This window comes from Marmota monax, unplaced genomic scaffold, assembly GCF_021218885.2.
Source record: "Marmota monax isolate L192 unplaced genomic scaffold, Marmota_monax_Labrador192_F-V1.1 WCK01_AAM20220418_F8-fsc01076, whole genome shotgun sequence".
NCBI classification, from domain to species: domain Eukaryota; kingdom Metazoa; phylum Chordata; class Mammalia; order Rodentia; family Sciuridae; genus Marmota; species Marmota monax.
In genome coordinates, this window is record NW_026693649.1 from 3,944 (window position 1) to 19,031 (window position 15,088).

Consider the following 15,088-nt stretch of genomic DNA (forward strand, 5'->3'; position numbering starts at 1 on the left):
AATAAATAAACAAAAGGTGTTGACAACTACAACTAAAAAATAAATATTTAAAAAAAAAGATTAGGATTGCATTTAATATGAACATCATTTTGGAGACAATTGACATTTTAACAAATTGAGTTTTCTGGTCCTTGAATATTTTCTGTCTCCATTTATTAATGTCATCTTATAGTAATGTCTCATAGGATTGCAGGACTGTATAGTGTAGAAATTGTACATATCTTTTGTTATTTATGCTTGTTTTATGATACTATTATAAATTGAGATTTCTTAAGATTTTACTTTACATTTATTTTCTACCAGCTGTCAGTTTGTTTGTTTTTGTGTTTTTTTTTTTTTTGCTTGTTTGTTTGTTCCATGAGATTTTTCTCATAACCAATCATGTCCTCCTTGAGTGGAGACAGTGTTTTTTGCATTATTGTTCTGGTGAAAGTGGATGTCCTCAGCTTATTCTCAATCTTAGTGGAAAAGCATGTAGTCTCTCACCGTTAAGTATGATGTTAGGTGTACTTTTCTTTTAAATACCCTTTATATCACTGTGAGGAAGTTCCCTTCTATCCTTAGATTGCTAGGTTTTCTTTTTAAATATAAATAATTATTAAATGTTGACAAGTGCTTTTACAGCATCTATTCAGATGGTTATAGTTTTTCTTTTTTATGTCCATTAGTATAGTTATTGCATTGATTGATATTTCAAATGTTTTTGTTACTGGAATTAATTCCACTTTGCTTTTTCTTTTTTCTTTTAGTGTTTACTCTAGAAATTACAATATGCATCTTTATCTCCCCAAGGTCCATTTTTTAATTATGTCATCAAAAAAATATAGAACTTTGTATTTTCTTGTCATATGTACTGCATCAAAAAACATGATAAACTTTACAAAACACTATTATAATTTTTGCTTTAACAGCTGAGTTTTTTAAAGAAATTGAAGAAAAAATCCATATTGCCTTGATATTAAACCACATATATCTCCCTCCTGATGATCTTCATTACTTCTGGTAGACCAGGGTTAGCACATTTTTTTTTTCTGTAAAGATCTAAGAAATTGAATATATTAGGCTGTGCAGGCCCCAAACAGTCTTTGTTGTGCCTTCTTTATGTCTTCTCCCCCCACCACCACCTTTCAAAATGTAAAAACTATTCTTAATTTGCAGGTTGTAGAAAGACAGTCTGTGGGTCAGAGTTGGCTAGATCCTTTTGTAGATACCAGCGACCATCTGGTTCTAATTCCTTCCAATCTGGTTATGAATTATCTCCATTTGTATTTATCTGAAAAAATTTTTTTAACACTTTATATTCTCTTTTTTAACTACTTTCTGGGAATAATACATTCTCACACAATGCTTTTGTCACTAGATGTATGGAATTAATTCTCCAATTCCTCAAACACTGGCTTCATATTCTACAATTTAATTGAGTTCTGACTCTATATACCTGGAGTTATTGTCAGATTCCACCCAAGAGCTCAGCCCTACAAGACTACCCTCTGCTGCATATATCAATCAAAAGTAATAAAGTGTCACCTGTGCTTTTGGGGTTCCCACAAATCTCTCCTTGGGTTCAATTAATTTGCAAGAATAGTTTACAAAACTAAAAGAAATTTACCAGTTTATAAAGGATATAGAAGCATGCCTGTAATCCCAGTGGCTTGGGAGGCTGAGACAAGAGGATCGAAAGTTCAAAGCCAGCCTCAGCAAAAGCGAGGTGCTAAGCAATTCAAGTGAAACCCTGTCTCTAAATAAACTACAAAATAGGGCTCAGTGGCGGAGTGCTCTTGGGTTCAATCCCTGGTACAAAAAAAAAAACAAAAAACAAAAAAACAGCCACATAAAAAAGATATATAGGGCAAGAAATGGGAGAAGGGGTATGGAATCTGCATGCTACTCTCTTGGCACTTCCACGTAATTCAGCAGTCTGGAAACTCATCAGGTCTTCATGTTCAAGAGTTTTTATAGATCTTAATCTCTTAATCCTACCCCCTTCCCAAATTTCAGTGGAAGGGCTAAAATTTCCAACCCTCTAATCACTTGGTTTTTCTGTAACTGTCTCATCCAGAGGCTATCTAGGGGCCCCACCCTCAGAAACTTCATTAGCATAAATTCACATTTCTTACTCTTAAGTATGCTGATAACTGTAGGTTTTTCGGAGATATTCTTTATCAAGTTGAGTAAATCCACTTGAATCTAATGTATGAAATATGATATGTCAAGAGCTTTGTAATGTTTTGAACAACCAATAAAGAAAAAAAAAGTTGAATAAATCCACCAAATTCCTCTTTTGTTGAGAGTTTTTATCATGAGTAAACACTGCTTTTATCAGATACTTTTTCTGTATCTATTGATATGATCATGTGATTTTTCTTCTTTAGCCTGTTGATGTGATGAATTCTATGATTTTAACATGTGAACCAGATTGGCATAGCTGGGATAAATCCTACTTGGTCATTGTGTGTAATAATTTTTATAACATTGTTGGGTTCGATTTAATATTTTGTTATGTTCATGAGTGAAATTGATCTGTAATAGTTTTCTTGTAATGTCTTTGTCTGGTGTTGGCCTTAGAATGATGCCAGCCAAATAGAATGAGTTAGGAAGTGGTGCTTCTGCTTCTATGTTCTGGAAGAGATTGTGGAGATCCAGTATAATTTCTTTCTTAACCATTTGATGGAATTCACCAGTGAACCCATTTAAGTTTGGTGCTTTCTGTTTTGGAAGGTTTTTAATTATTGACTCCTTCTTTAATAGATATAAGCCTATTCAGATTGTCTTTTGCACTCTTTGAAGGATGTTTTTCCTGTATATTGAATTCTCCATTGACAGTTATTAGTTTGTTGCTTTTTTGTTTTCCCTGTCAACATTTAAAATATCTTGATTCCAGCGTTCTGATCTTTGTTGTTTCTGTTAATGTTAGCTGTCATTAGCATATTTATGTTTCCTTGTATGAAATGTATTTTTGGATATTAGCAATTTGATTTCTATATGCCTAAACATATGTTCTTCATTTATGATCTTGGGATTTAGTGAGCTTCTTGAATCTATAAGTGTATCTCTTTCACTACATTTGGGAAGTTTAGGTTATTATTTCTTAGATACTTTTTCTGGCCCCTCCCTTTTTTTTCATTCCTGGGACTCCAGTTACACAGTAGTAGAATTGAGACTTTAATTGGTACAGTATCACATGTATATAACTTACATTTTAAAATTATACATGTGTAATATGAATATATTTATGTCTAGTACATGCTCAGAACATTTTAATAAATGGAATATATGATCAAAAGAAAATAAGAAGATGACTTTTAAAAAAATTTTTGTAAATGGACACAATACCTTTATTTTATTTATTTATTTTTATGTGATGCTGGGAATAGAACCTATTGCCTCACATATACTAGGCAAGTACTCTATCACTGAACTGTAACCCCAGCCCCAAGATGACTGTTTTATACAAAGGTCTCATTTCAGAGATCCTTGACTGTTCTAGAGACACTGACTTTCACCATTTATACCTTTAATATGGCAGTTAACAACTGGTATCATCACTGTTTATATTTGTCTTTTTTGTTAAATGATGGACTCCTCTAGAGGACAAGGTTCTCTGGCTTTCCTCATCTTTATAATTATGTGAAAATAGAAAGACAGTGTCTTTCAGATTGATATTTAAAAATCTGCAAATGTTTTATATAAAAGGCAAACTAAAACAGACACTATTGAAAGCAGGAGGAAAAGCAGTGGATAAAAATATACAGGGAAGTAATATGATACAAAAGGAAGCTAGAATACCAGTTTTCATATCTAACGTATCTAATTTGGGTAGAAAGTATAAGGAATGCAAATAGCCCATAAAATAGTATAGAAAGAAATTTTATACTGGTAAATGAAGCAAAAAGTAAAGAAGAAATAATGAATATCCATAATGAATATTCTTTTTTTGGGGGGGTGGAGTACCAGGGATTGAATTCGACCACTGAGCCACATCCCCAGCCCTATTTTGTATCTTATTTAGAGGCAAGGTCTCACTGAGTTGCTTAGTGCCTTACTTTTGCTAAGGCTGGCTGTGAACTCGTGATCCTCCTGCCTCATCTTTCTGACACACTGAGATTACAAGCATGTGCCATTGCACCCAGCCATAATGAGAACATTTCTACACTTAATAATAGTCTCAGTATACATCAAGTGATAACCAACGAAACTGCAAGGAGAAATAGAAAAATCAACAATTAGAGAATCTATAGAACTATTCCAAGAGAATTTAGTTACATGTGGTGCTGAGAATCAAACACAGTATATACTTTCAAGTATACACAGAACATTTACAAAAGCAATTTGTATGGTATTGGCATAAGAAAAGACAGTAGAATTGAGAGTTAAATATTTGTGTTTGTAACCAGTAATTCTCACAAGAATCCCAAAACAGTTCAGAAGCAGGAAGAGTAGTTTTTTCAAGAAATGGTGCTAAGACTGGATACTCACTGAAAAGAAGGAAGTTGGACCCATGCTTTATGAACTCAAAATGGATCAAAGGCCTAGATGTAAGAGCTAATATTTGTAGGAAAAAAAACAGTGTAAAACTTTATGATCCTAGATTAAACAGTGGCCTTTTAGATCTGACATCAAAAGCACAAGCAGGGCTAGAATTATAGCTCAGTAGTAAAGCTCCTGCCTATCATATGGGAGACCCTGGGTTTGATCTCTTGCAACACACACACACACACACACTGCAAGCAGTCACAAGGGGAAAAAAACAGATAAATTGGGTTTCTTAAAAATTTTGTGCATCAAATAACACTATTAAGAAAGTAAAAAGAGGGCTGGAGTTGTGGTTCAGCGGTAGAGCACTTGCCTAGTGTGAGTGAGGCCCTGGATTCGATCCTCAGCACCACATAAAAATAAAAATAAAGGTATTGTGTCCAGCTACAACTAAATAAAATAAAATATTTTAAATAAATAAATAAAGTGTCATGTCCAACTACAACTAAAAAATAAATATTAAGAGGAAGTAAAAAGAGGGGCTAGAGTTGTGTCTCAGTGGTAGAGCACTTGCCTAGCAAGTATGAGGCACTGTGTTTGATTCTCAGCACCACATGTAACTAAATTAAATAAAAAGACAACCCTCAAATACAAATATTTGCAAAACATATCTAATAAGGAACTGGAATTCCAAATATATAAGGAATTCTTAAAACAACAAAAAGACAACCCAATTTAAAAATGGGCAAGGATTTGAATAGTCATTTCTACTAATGACCAGTAAACATCATTAATAATTAGGATTGCAAGTTAAAACCACCTTACTACTTCACACCAATTACGATGACTGTAATTTTAAAATGAAGACAATAATAAATATTGGCAAGGATTTAAAAAAATTGTAACCCTTCATACATTGTTAATGGGAATATAAAAATGGTGCGGCTGCTTTGGTAAACAGCCGGCAGTTCCTTAAAGTGTTAGCCATAGAATTACCTTATGTCCCAGGAATTCTACTCCAGGGTATATACCCAGAAGATTTGAAAACAGGCATTCAAACAAAAGCATGTATATGCGGCACAATTCACAGTTGCCAGGAGATGTAAAAACAACCAAGATGTCCAGGAACAGATGAATCAATAAACATTACCCATACAAAGGAATTAAATACTAATAAAATGTAGGTGAACCTTGAGAAAATTGTGCTAAGTGAAGGAACCCAGTTACAAAAACAAAATCATATATTATATTTGATTTCGTGTACATGAAATGTTCAGTAAATCCATGGATCTATAAAGTAGATTAGTGTTTGTCGGGGTTGGGAGAGGGGAGTTTGGGAGGGAAGAAAGGGGATTTACTGGTAATGAGTACAGGGTTTCTTTTAGGGATGATAGAAAGTGTTCTAGAATTAATGACAACGTTTTATAACATTATGCGTATTCTCTAAGAACCACTAAGTTGCACACTTTAAAAGGGTGAATTTTATAGTATGTAAATTAAATCAATTTTTTAAACAAGCTCAATTAAAAAAAACTTTTCTTTATGCATTTGCATCAAAGGAACAACAATAACTACAGATAAGAGATTTGGTTGGCACCATCTTCACTAGATGGAACAAAAAGCCAGTAATAAGAGATATTAAGTCAAAAAAAAAAAAAAAAAAGAGATATTAAGTCAACATCCTATGCTCCCTGTTGTGGCACATTGAGAAAGATACAGGATCATTTCTATGATACTCTTGCCAAAATGTGTAATTCAATCTAAGCATGAAAACATCAAATCCAGATTGTAGGAAATCGACAGAATTATTGACCAGTACTCTTTCAAAGTGTCATGGTCACGAAAGTTGAGAGAAGAGTCAGGAACTGTCACAAACTAGAAGATACTAAGTAGTTAGGACAACTATAGTTATGACAACTAATGCAACGTGGGATCGTGTATTGGATCTTGGACAGTTAACAGATCTCAGTGGAAGAACTGATGAAATTTGTATAGGTCTGTAGTTAATAATATTGTGCCAGTGTTCATTTCTTGGTTTTGATAATAATACTAAGCTTAACATTAGCTGAAGCTGGGTATCAGTATAAAGGAACTCTCTACTGTTTTTTGTAACTTTTCTAAGTTTCAAAATTAAAAATAAGGTAAACATTCAAAATTAAAAAATAAGGTAAACATTCCATCAGGAAGTTGGGAAATGAATAGGGCAAACTCAAATAAGAAAGGAAATTAAGATAAGGTCAGAAAATGAAACACAAGAAGTTGAGGCATTGACTGTTTAGAATTATTAATATGTTAAGTTTCTGGCAAAACTGATTAAGAAAAAGAGAAGATACACATATATCAAAATGGAAAACTGATAAACTTGTTGCATTCCTTTTAATGGTGTGTCATATTGCAAAGCTGGGGCTTTTTTGTTGCTGTGACAGAAAAGCAAATACATTGTAAAAACTTAACATGGAATAGGAAATAAAGTTGGCAGTATTTTCTAAAGTTAAGAAGTTGAGGGCTGGGGATGTGGCTCAAGGCGTAGCGCGCTCACCTGGCATGCGTGCGGCCCGGGTTCAATCCTCAGCAACACATACAAACAAAGATGTTGTGTCCGCCGAAAATTAAAACAATAAATAAAAAAAAAATTCTCTCTCTCTCTTCTCTTTAAAAAAAAAAAAAAAAAAGAAGAAGCCTACCAGGTGCTGAGTTGTGAACTGATTTGATGAACAGAATTGGCATGTCTTTTGGTCTAGTGGTGCCATTGAAAGTTTGAGAACCTCTGAAATATAAGGATATGAAGAACTAAATGCTAAATTCGTAAACAGATGAAACATAAATTCCTAGAAAAAATGAATATAAGTTGAATACAGTATAAAAATATCAGAATGATAATCAATTATCTTCCCAAAATCCCTCACCTAGATGACTATACAGATGAGTTCCATCAAATTATTTTAATTTTTTTTTTAGTTGTAGATGGACACAATACCTTTATTTAATTAATTAATTTATTTTTTATGTGCTGCTGAGGATCAAACCCAGTGCCTAATGAGCTAGGCAAGTGCTCTACCAGTGAGCTACAACCCCAGCCCCAGTTCCATCAAATTTTGAAGGAACAATTCCTTTCTTACATATCTTAATTATAGAAACTGGGAAAGCAGTGAGAGGCTGCCTTATTCTTTATGAACTAGTACAATTTTGATTCTTAAACCCTGATAAAAACAATACAAAAGGATATGTTATAGAACCATTTCCTTTATTAATATATATGGAAGGATCCTAAGTAAAATATTAGCTATTTCAATCCAAAAATACACTGAGAATGATACATAGAATCAGGTGGATTTATTTAGTTCAGGAGTCAAAGGTAGTTCATCTGTAAGGGTTATTAATGCAACTCAACTCACCATCTTTAATAGTTGAGAGAAGAAAAATGTTTCTCTGGTTTAATTCAGAAAAGTATTTTCTACCTTCCAATAATTGTGTATTGTAGAAAATCTTGGCAAACAACATAAATAAAAGAACTTTATTGGATTTTTGAACACTTAAACATAATTATTATGATGAATGTAAGAGACTTGACGTCTACTCATTGTTCAGCTTCAAAATTTGCTGTAAAATGTCAACTCTGTTTAATGTTTGCCTCATCCACACACAGCTTTTTCTGCCCCACCACTTTATTATTAAGCTAATTCCAGATGTGCCTTATTAGTAGATGATCAGAATGTAGTTTTTTTCTCTATAACCATTAACATCCTGAAAAATTAACACTAATTGTCTAATATCTAGCCATGGTTAAAATTGTCCTGATTGATTCATAAGTGTGGTTTCAAAGTTCAAATATTGTTGTCTTTGACTGCTGTGCCTTTTGGTGTTTTTAATTTTTTTTCAGAATAGTCTCACTAAGTTGCCAGGGTGGCCTCATTTGTTTCCTACTTTAGCCTCCTGAGTAGCCGGCTCCTCCCTCCTTCCTCTACTCTCCATTCTTCTTCGTTTTTCCATTTATGTGACTAAGAAACAAGTTCATTCTTTCTGTGGAATTTTCCATGTTATGAATTTGGCTGGTTGTGTCCTCATGGTGTTGCTTAACAGGCTTCTTAAATTCCTGTAGTAGGTTAGATTGAGTCCTGTTTTGGTTTTTGTATGGGAGAGGGGATTATTACTTCATAATAACTTTTTAACTCTTCAAATCAAAGGGGACATAATGCTTGACTGCTTTTATTTTAAGGTTGGGCTTTAGTACCTAGCAGTTAAAAATCATTATAAAGGTTACTTAGATCATTATTCCATTGTGAATAGCAAAATGCTGATTTATCATTTCTTCTTCATTTATTAGCTAGATGTCTATAAAAGAAAAACAGTCCCTCATCAACCTTTTGTTTACTTTGAAATAAAATTCATTCAGAAAAGGGAAGAATTGTGGACCTAATAATTTACTCTTGTAAAGATATTAGTAATCTTGATGTATTGTCAATAAGTTCCAAATAATCTGTCAAGTTTTTAGTTGGATATTTTTGAGAAACTCTGTAAATATCCTAAATGGTGTGTGGAAGAATTAAGGTTGTGGCCTGGGGCTGTGGCTCAGTGGTAGAGCAATAAATAAATAAATAAAGGTATTGTGTCCATCTACAACTAAAACAATTAAAAAAAAAGAATTAAGGTTATGAATAGCTTAGTTGACTTTAGAAAAGGAGGAAAAAAGGGGGACTTATGAGATTAAGACATATTACAAAGACATAATGATAACTATGTGGTTAGTATACGAACATGTAGATCTCTCAGAATATTAGAGAGTTTAGACATAGATCTATGGATGTGTGGGAACTTGATATAAAGTTAACAGTGCAATCAATAGAAACTAAATTATTTCACAAATAATGTTGAGGGGGCAAGTAGCTTGTTATATATGGGAAAATAAGACTCCTTTGCATCATATACAAAGGTAGACTCCCAATAAATACCAAATGTGGAAAAAAAACAAAAAGGTTAGAGGAAATGAAAAATATTTTTTGAGATGTGAGTTTGTACTCTTAAAACCTCAAAGTACAAACTAGATGTATATATTAATTTAATTGTACCAAATGGGGAGTTTTGATTATCAGAGACTCTATGAGCATAATTAACACACAGAAGTGGGAAATGGCAGACAGTATTGGCAATGTTTAATATTAACAAGCAATTAATACCCTCCAGAGTATACAAGGAATTCCTGCAAATAATAAAATGATAGCAATCCCAGCAGGAAAATTTGTAAAGTATATAAAAAGGAATTTATAGAAAAGGAAACCCCCAAATCAGCAAGCATATGAAGAGTTCCTCAACATAATTAACAATTAGAAAATGCAAATTAAAACAATAAGATATGTTTCATATATATCAGGCTGGTGCACATTAAAAAATTGAGCAATAAGAAGAGTTGCTGAAGGTGCAAAGCTATGAAGACCCTTATACATTGCCCATGGTCATGTAGCCTCTCTGAACAATAGCATATATATGACTCAGGTGTTCCACTCTTGATTTTATATGCAAATGACATCTCAAGTGGATTCAGGTAATAACATATGCAGGGATGTTCATTACAACATTATTTGTGGTAGGAAGGCATTGGTGGATATGTAAATGTTCAGTACTAGCATAGTAGAGGGTAAATTATTCCAGCTACAACTTTCAGCAACAGAACAATTCTGACACCAGATGTGTTGGTCTCCAGCAGACATCAAATGAGTGTCCTATAATTTGATTCAGTTCTGACATCATATACCACAAGTTCCACAAGCCTACCAGTCACTTCAGATGCATATTGCAAGGTCCCCCTCTTCAGTCCAACCAACTATGAAATTGGGGGTTTCAATGAACCCCTCCTTGAGTTTGATCAACTTACTAAAGCAGCTCGTAGAACTTAGGAAAACATTTTATTCAAGTTTACCCATTTATTGTAAGAGCTGTTTCAAAGGATACAGATGAATAGCCAGATGGAAGAGATACACGGGACAAGGCAGGTAGAAAGAGCCTCCTTGCCTTCTCTAGAATCCACCAGGGACCTCTATGTATTTACCAATCAAGAATCGCTCTGAATCCAGTCCTTTTGGAGTTTTAAGGAGGTTCCTGATTGATTATATCATTTGTCTATTGCTATAACTCAAACTTTAGCCCATCTCTCCTCCCTAGATGTGGAGGATTGGGGCTGAAAATTTAAATCTTTATTCTCATAGTTGGTTCCCCTGTCAAACAACCCCCATCCTAAGGCTGTCAAAGGATCCCCCAGCCATCTGCCAACTGTCATCTTATTAGAACAAGAAATCACCCAGGAAATTCCAAGAGATTAGATCTCTGTGTCTGGAATTGGGGTCTGAGACCAAATATTAGCAAAAGGATTCTCCTAGCACCTCTGTCTATAAGAATTTTAAAGCTCTATGTAAGAAACCACTGTTTCTTATTTTATACACACTCCATCTCATTTCATGAAATTAGAGATTCTCTGAAGATGTGATCCATAAATGTTATATAATTGGCAGTATGATTAAGGCAAATGAAACAACTTGGAGCACAACTAGCAACTTATCCACCCTATGGAACTGTTGCTCTCCCATTAATATGTCTTGGACCATATAGTTACATGAATACCAGACATATGGACCAAGTGAGGAGACCCATTTCAGTCTGTATGCTGAGCATATAGAATGTTTAATTTTCCCCTTTTAGTTAAGTAGAGATATAAGTTCTAATATTGTCTTCTTGCATTTCAGTTGACACCTCCCCTTTTGAGATATATATATATCTCTTTGAAGACCCTTGGTCTCAAATACCTGTTTGGAGGAAGTTATTTTTAATTCCAAGTTATGAATCTTAAGAGTTTATACACATTTTTAATGTGTTCCATATACATCTGTATTTTTTAATATATAGTGTGATTTTCCCAAATCTTGGGGGAAATTTAACATTCTAGTAACAAATGCCTTGAAAGACCCTCTAGTACACATCTAGTACCTTAAAATGATTTCACTGTCAAAGATCTGACAGATCTTTGGGATTGATATTTCCTGTCTTAATAATACCTCTAGTCTGGCTTTTCTAAGATGGGTCCCAATGTGAAATATTCTGTTGTGAAATAACATAGTTATTTTATGACACTCTGATTTTTTTTTCTTTAACTTTACAGAGACTGTGCAGTTGATCCAACTTGTGTTTTATGCATGGAGTGCTTTTTGGGAAGTATTCACAGAGACCATCGATATAGGGTTAGTAATATCCAAATAATAATTATATACAGCATTGAATTTTATATTGAATACTTTTCTTTTTAAAGCCCAAAGATTTAACATGTAAATGGGGAAAGTGGTTTTAAAATGTATTCTTTAGGGCTAGGGATGTAGCTCAATGGTAGAGTGTTTGCCTAGCATACACAAGTCCTTGGGTTCCATCCCCAGCACTACCAAAAAAAAGTATTTTTTAAATTTTTAATTAAATTTAATTAATTTATTTATTTTGGCATGGGGCATTGAACTCAGGGATGCTTTATCATGATTACATCCCTAGCTCTTTTTGAGATAGGGCCTTGCTAAGTAGCTAAGGTTGGTTTCAAATTTCTGATCCTTCTGCCTCAGTCTTCTGAGCTGGGATTACTGGTATGCTCCACTGCACCCAGCTTGTTTTGCTATTTTTAAATGTTTATTAAAGTGACATTTACTACACTATAGAAGAAGGCCCAACTCCAGTGCATAATAAGACTCACCAGTTTTATTATTTTAGGCAGTTTATTCCTAAGCCTGTTCTGGTTCCTCTGTTGGAAATTGAAGATAGACCATGAACATTCAAAGGTTAGGAACCAGATGGTAGATGGAACTTTTACCCTGATCATAAAATAAAATGGTAGAGAAGGAATATATCAATCTTGTTCTTAATTCCAGAAGCTCTAATGGGTCAGGACTTTTTCTTCTGTTTTTAATTTGCTTTACCCAAGTATTGATAATATATTAAAGCAGCTACAAAATTGGGCTCCCTACATTCTTACATGTTCTCTTTATTCTCATAAATCCATAAAAGGATCCCACTTTCCTTTAAGAGAATCCCAGTTGCTTTTAAGGCTTTCTATCTGTGGTTTGATAATAAAACACACACACAAGCCATAAGGTGGAGTTATCATTTTCCAAATGGTTGCCTATCCATGTTTCTGGGCACACATCTTTGCGTCCCCTTGGAATAGCTGAAACACATGGTTTATATGAATTATATTGTGATATATAACACACAAATACTTATACTTTGGACAGGATATAATAGGATTTATTCTAAAATTTGCTGTAACTAATACCTGTTCCTAAACTTTCCTAAAGTATTTCAAGAAAGGCAGAATTTCTAGTCTCCCGATTATTAACTAACATATTCTATCCCACCAAATTTCTTGAATCATTGCCTTAACTTAAGGAATTGTGAATAATTCTTGAATCACACAAGTGTGAAAGTTTTTATGATCATGTAGCACTTTTGTGTTTCCTGAACTCTTATTACCTGTCCTTTCTAAAAGTGGTTTTTTAGGAAGTGTGAGAGAAGAAAAATGAAATATTTCTATAGTCCTTGTTGGTCATTTTTTATACTATTATTAAACTCTTGTGGGGGCCAGGCCCAGTGGCATGCACCTATAATTCCAGTGGCTTGGGAGGCTGAGGCAGGAGGATTGCAAATTCAAAGCCAGCTTTAACAACGGCAGGGTGCTAAGCAAAAATAGGGCTGTGGGTGTGACTCAGTGGTTGAGTGCCCCTGAGTTCAATCCTTAGTTACCCACCGCCCCCCCCCCCAAAAAAAAAAAAAAAAAAAAAAACTCTTGTGGGGGACAGCAACTACAAATTTCTTTTTGTACTGGAGATTGAACCCCTGGGTATTTTACCCAGTCCTTTTTATTTCTAGATAGGGTCTCACTAAGTTATTGAAGCTGGCTTCAAACTTTTGATTCTCTTGCCTTAGCCTCTTGGGCTGCTGGGATTATAGACATGTGCTACCATGCCTGGCTAGCTATAGAAATCTTTATAACCCTTGAATGTGTATTACATATCATATTATTTTGTTATGTTATATTATGTTATCACAACCTGATTGCATAGATCTCAGCATTATACTAATTTAACCAAAATCCTGCAGGAAAACCTTCATGAATCCTCATTATTTTTCTAATTAAGGAGGCTATGCAGGCAGACATATCCTCTTTAAAATATCTGTAGTTTATTGAACACTACAATGTATTTTATTTTGAAATCACATAGATTAACCTACACACTTATTTAAAATAAAACATCAGAAGGCTTGGCATTTTATTTAGTTTTATCCCTCCAAAGAATTAAACATATAAGCAGTGTTATTTTCTTAGCACTTGATATTTTTATTTATTATCTGATAGCCCTCAGTAAATACTTATTGACAAGGTACTTTACAATTTTCTTTGAAGATGACAACATCAGGAGGTGGAGGTTTCTGTGACTGTGGTGATACAGAAGCTTGGAAAGAGGGTCCTTACTGTCAAAAACATGAACTTAACACCTCTGAAATCGAGGAAGAAGAGGTAAAAACATTTTCACAAAGTTTCTTTTAAGGAAAAATTGTTTGAGTTTTAAAATTTTTATCATTACAGGGATTATTTTTCCTGTTATGTATGGGCCAGTTAACTAGGTTGGTTTTTGTATATAACTTTCTTTTCTATTACCATGCATGTTAGCCAACCCTAATCATCATCTCTTAGTAAATCATATCACTGGTTTTGTGATGGGACCAGGTGTAGAAATAACAGCTCAGTACAGATGATCCCAACTCCAGCTGTACATATATGTTTCTTAAAATTGTTTTTTTTAGATGATATTTGTAATAAAGTGGACTCTTGTTAAATAAATGCTTGAATGTCTGCTTTTTGTGACAATTTAATGTTTATTTCAGGATCTTTATTTCAGATTTTATTTTATTATTTTTGAATGTCAGAGAGGTATGTATAAAGTACTTATAAGGTCCAATATAGGTTTGGGATAAATGGAAAATAATAGTCCTTCCTGATGCATGTACCACACAGGTCTCAAATATTTTAACAGAATGATCAAGATTTTTGATGTCAGGGTTGTGTGTGTGTTTGTGTGTGTGTGTGTATTACTAGGTATTAAACACAGGAATGCTTTATCCCTGAGCTATATCCCTAGCCCTTTTTATTTTTCATTTTGAGATAAAGTCTCACTAAGTTGCCAACACTGGCCTCAAACTTGTGATCCTTCTGCTTCAGCCTTCCGAGCTGCTACAATTACAGGTATGTGCTACCATGCCCAGCTGCAGCTCCATATTTTAAAATATATTTGATCAAAGTTCTGCATGTGAATATAAACATACAAGACAAATTAAGATATTTGAAAGAAAAGTTTTGTACTTTAGAAAAAAGATTAACAAACACTACTACAAAATTTTAGGACTATTGGAAAAAATATTTGCAAATCATATATCTGGTTAAGGATCTAGTATCCAGAAGATGTATCTTACAATTAATAATAAAAAGACATCCCAATTTAAAAAATGGATAAAGGACTTGAATAGAGATTGCTCCGAAAAAAATAAATCTACAAATGACCAGTAAACACATGAAAAGATGGTCAACATCATT

At 33.7% G+C, this 15,088-nt stretch overlaps 1 protein-coding gene across 15 annotated transcripts in view; it reads left to right on the top strand.

The window, feature by feature from the left end:
* The first annotated feature begins 8,474 nt into the window (after positions 1-8,474).
* The window catches only part of LOC124103249 (E3 ubiquitin-protein ligase UBR2), a 53,071-nt gene continuing 46,457 nt past the window's right edge, over positions 8,475-15,088 (top strand). For 2 of the 15 annotated variants that reach the window (XM_046459745.2, XM_046459741.2), the window contains exons 1-2: positions 8,826-11,699; positions 13,901-14,014. In XM_046459745.2, the coding sequence (XP_046315701.1) occupies positions 11,655-11,699; positions 13,901-14,014 (159 nt within the window). In that variant the 5' untranslated portion in view covers positions 8,826-11,654. Of the gene's footprint in view, positions 11,700-13,900; positions 14,015-15,088 lie in introns of all 15 variants that reach the window. The other 13 variants (XR_009228257.1, XM_046459744.2, XM_046459743.2 and 10 more) reach the window with 12 other exon arrangements.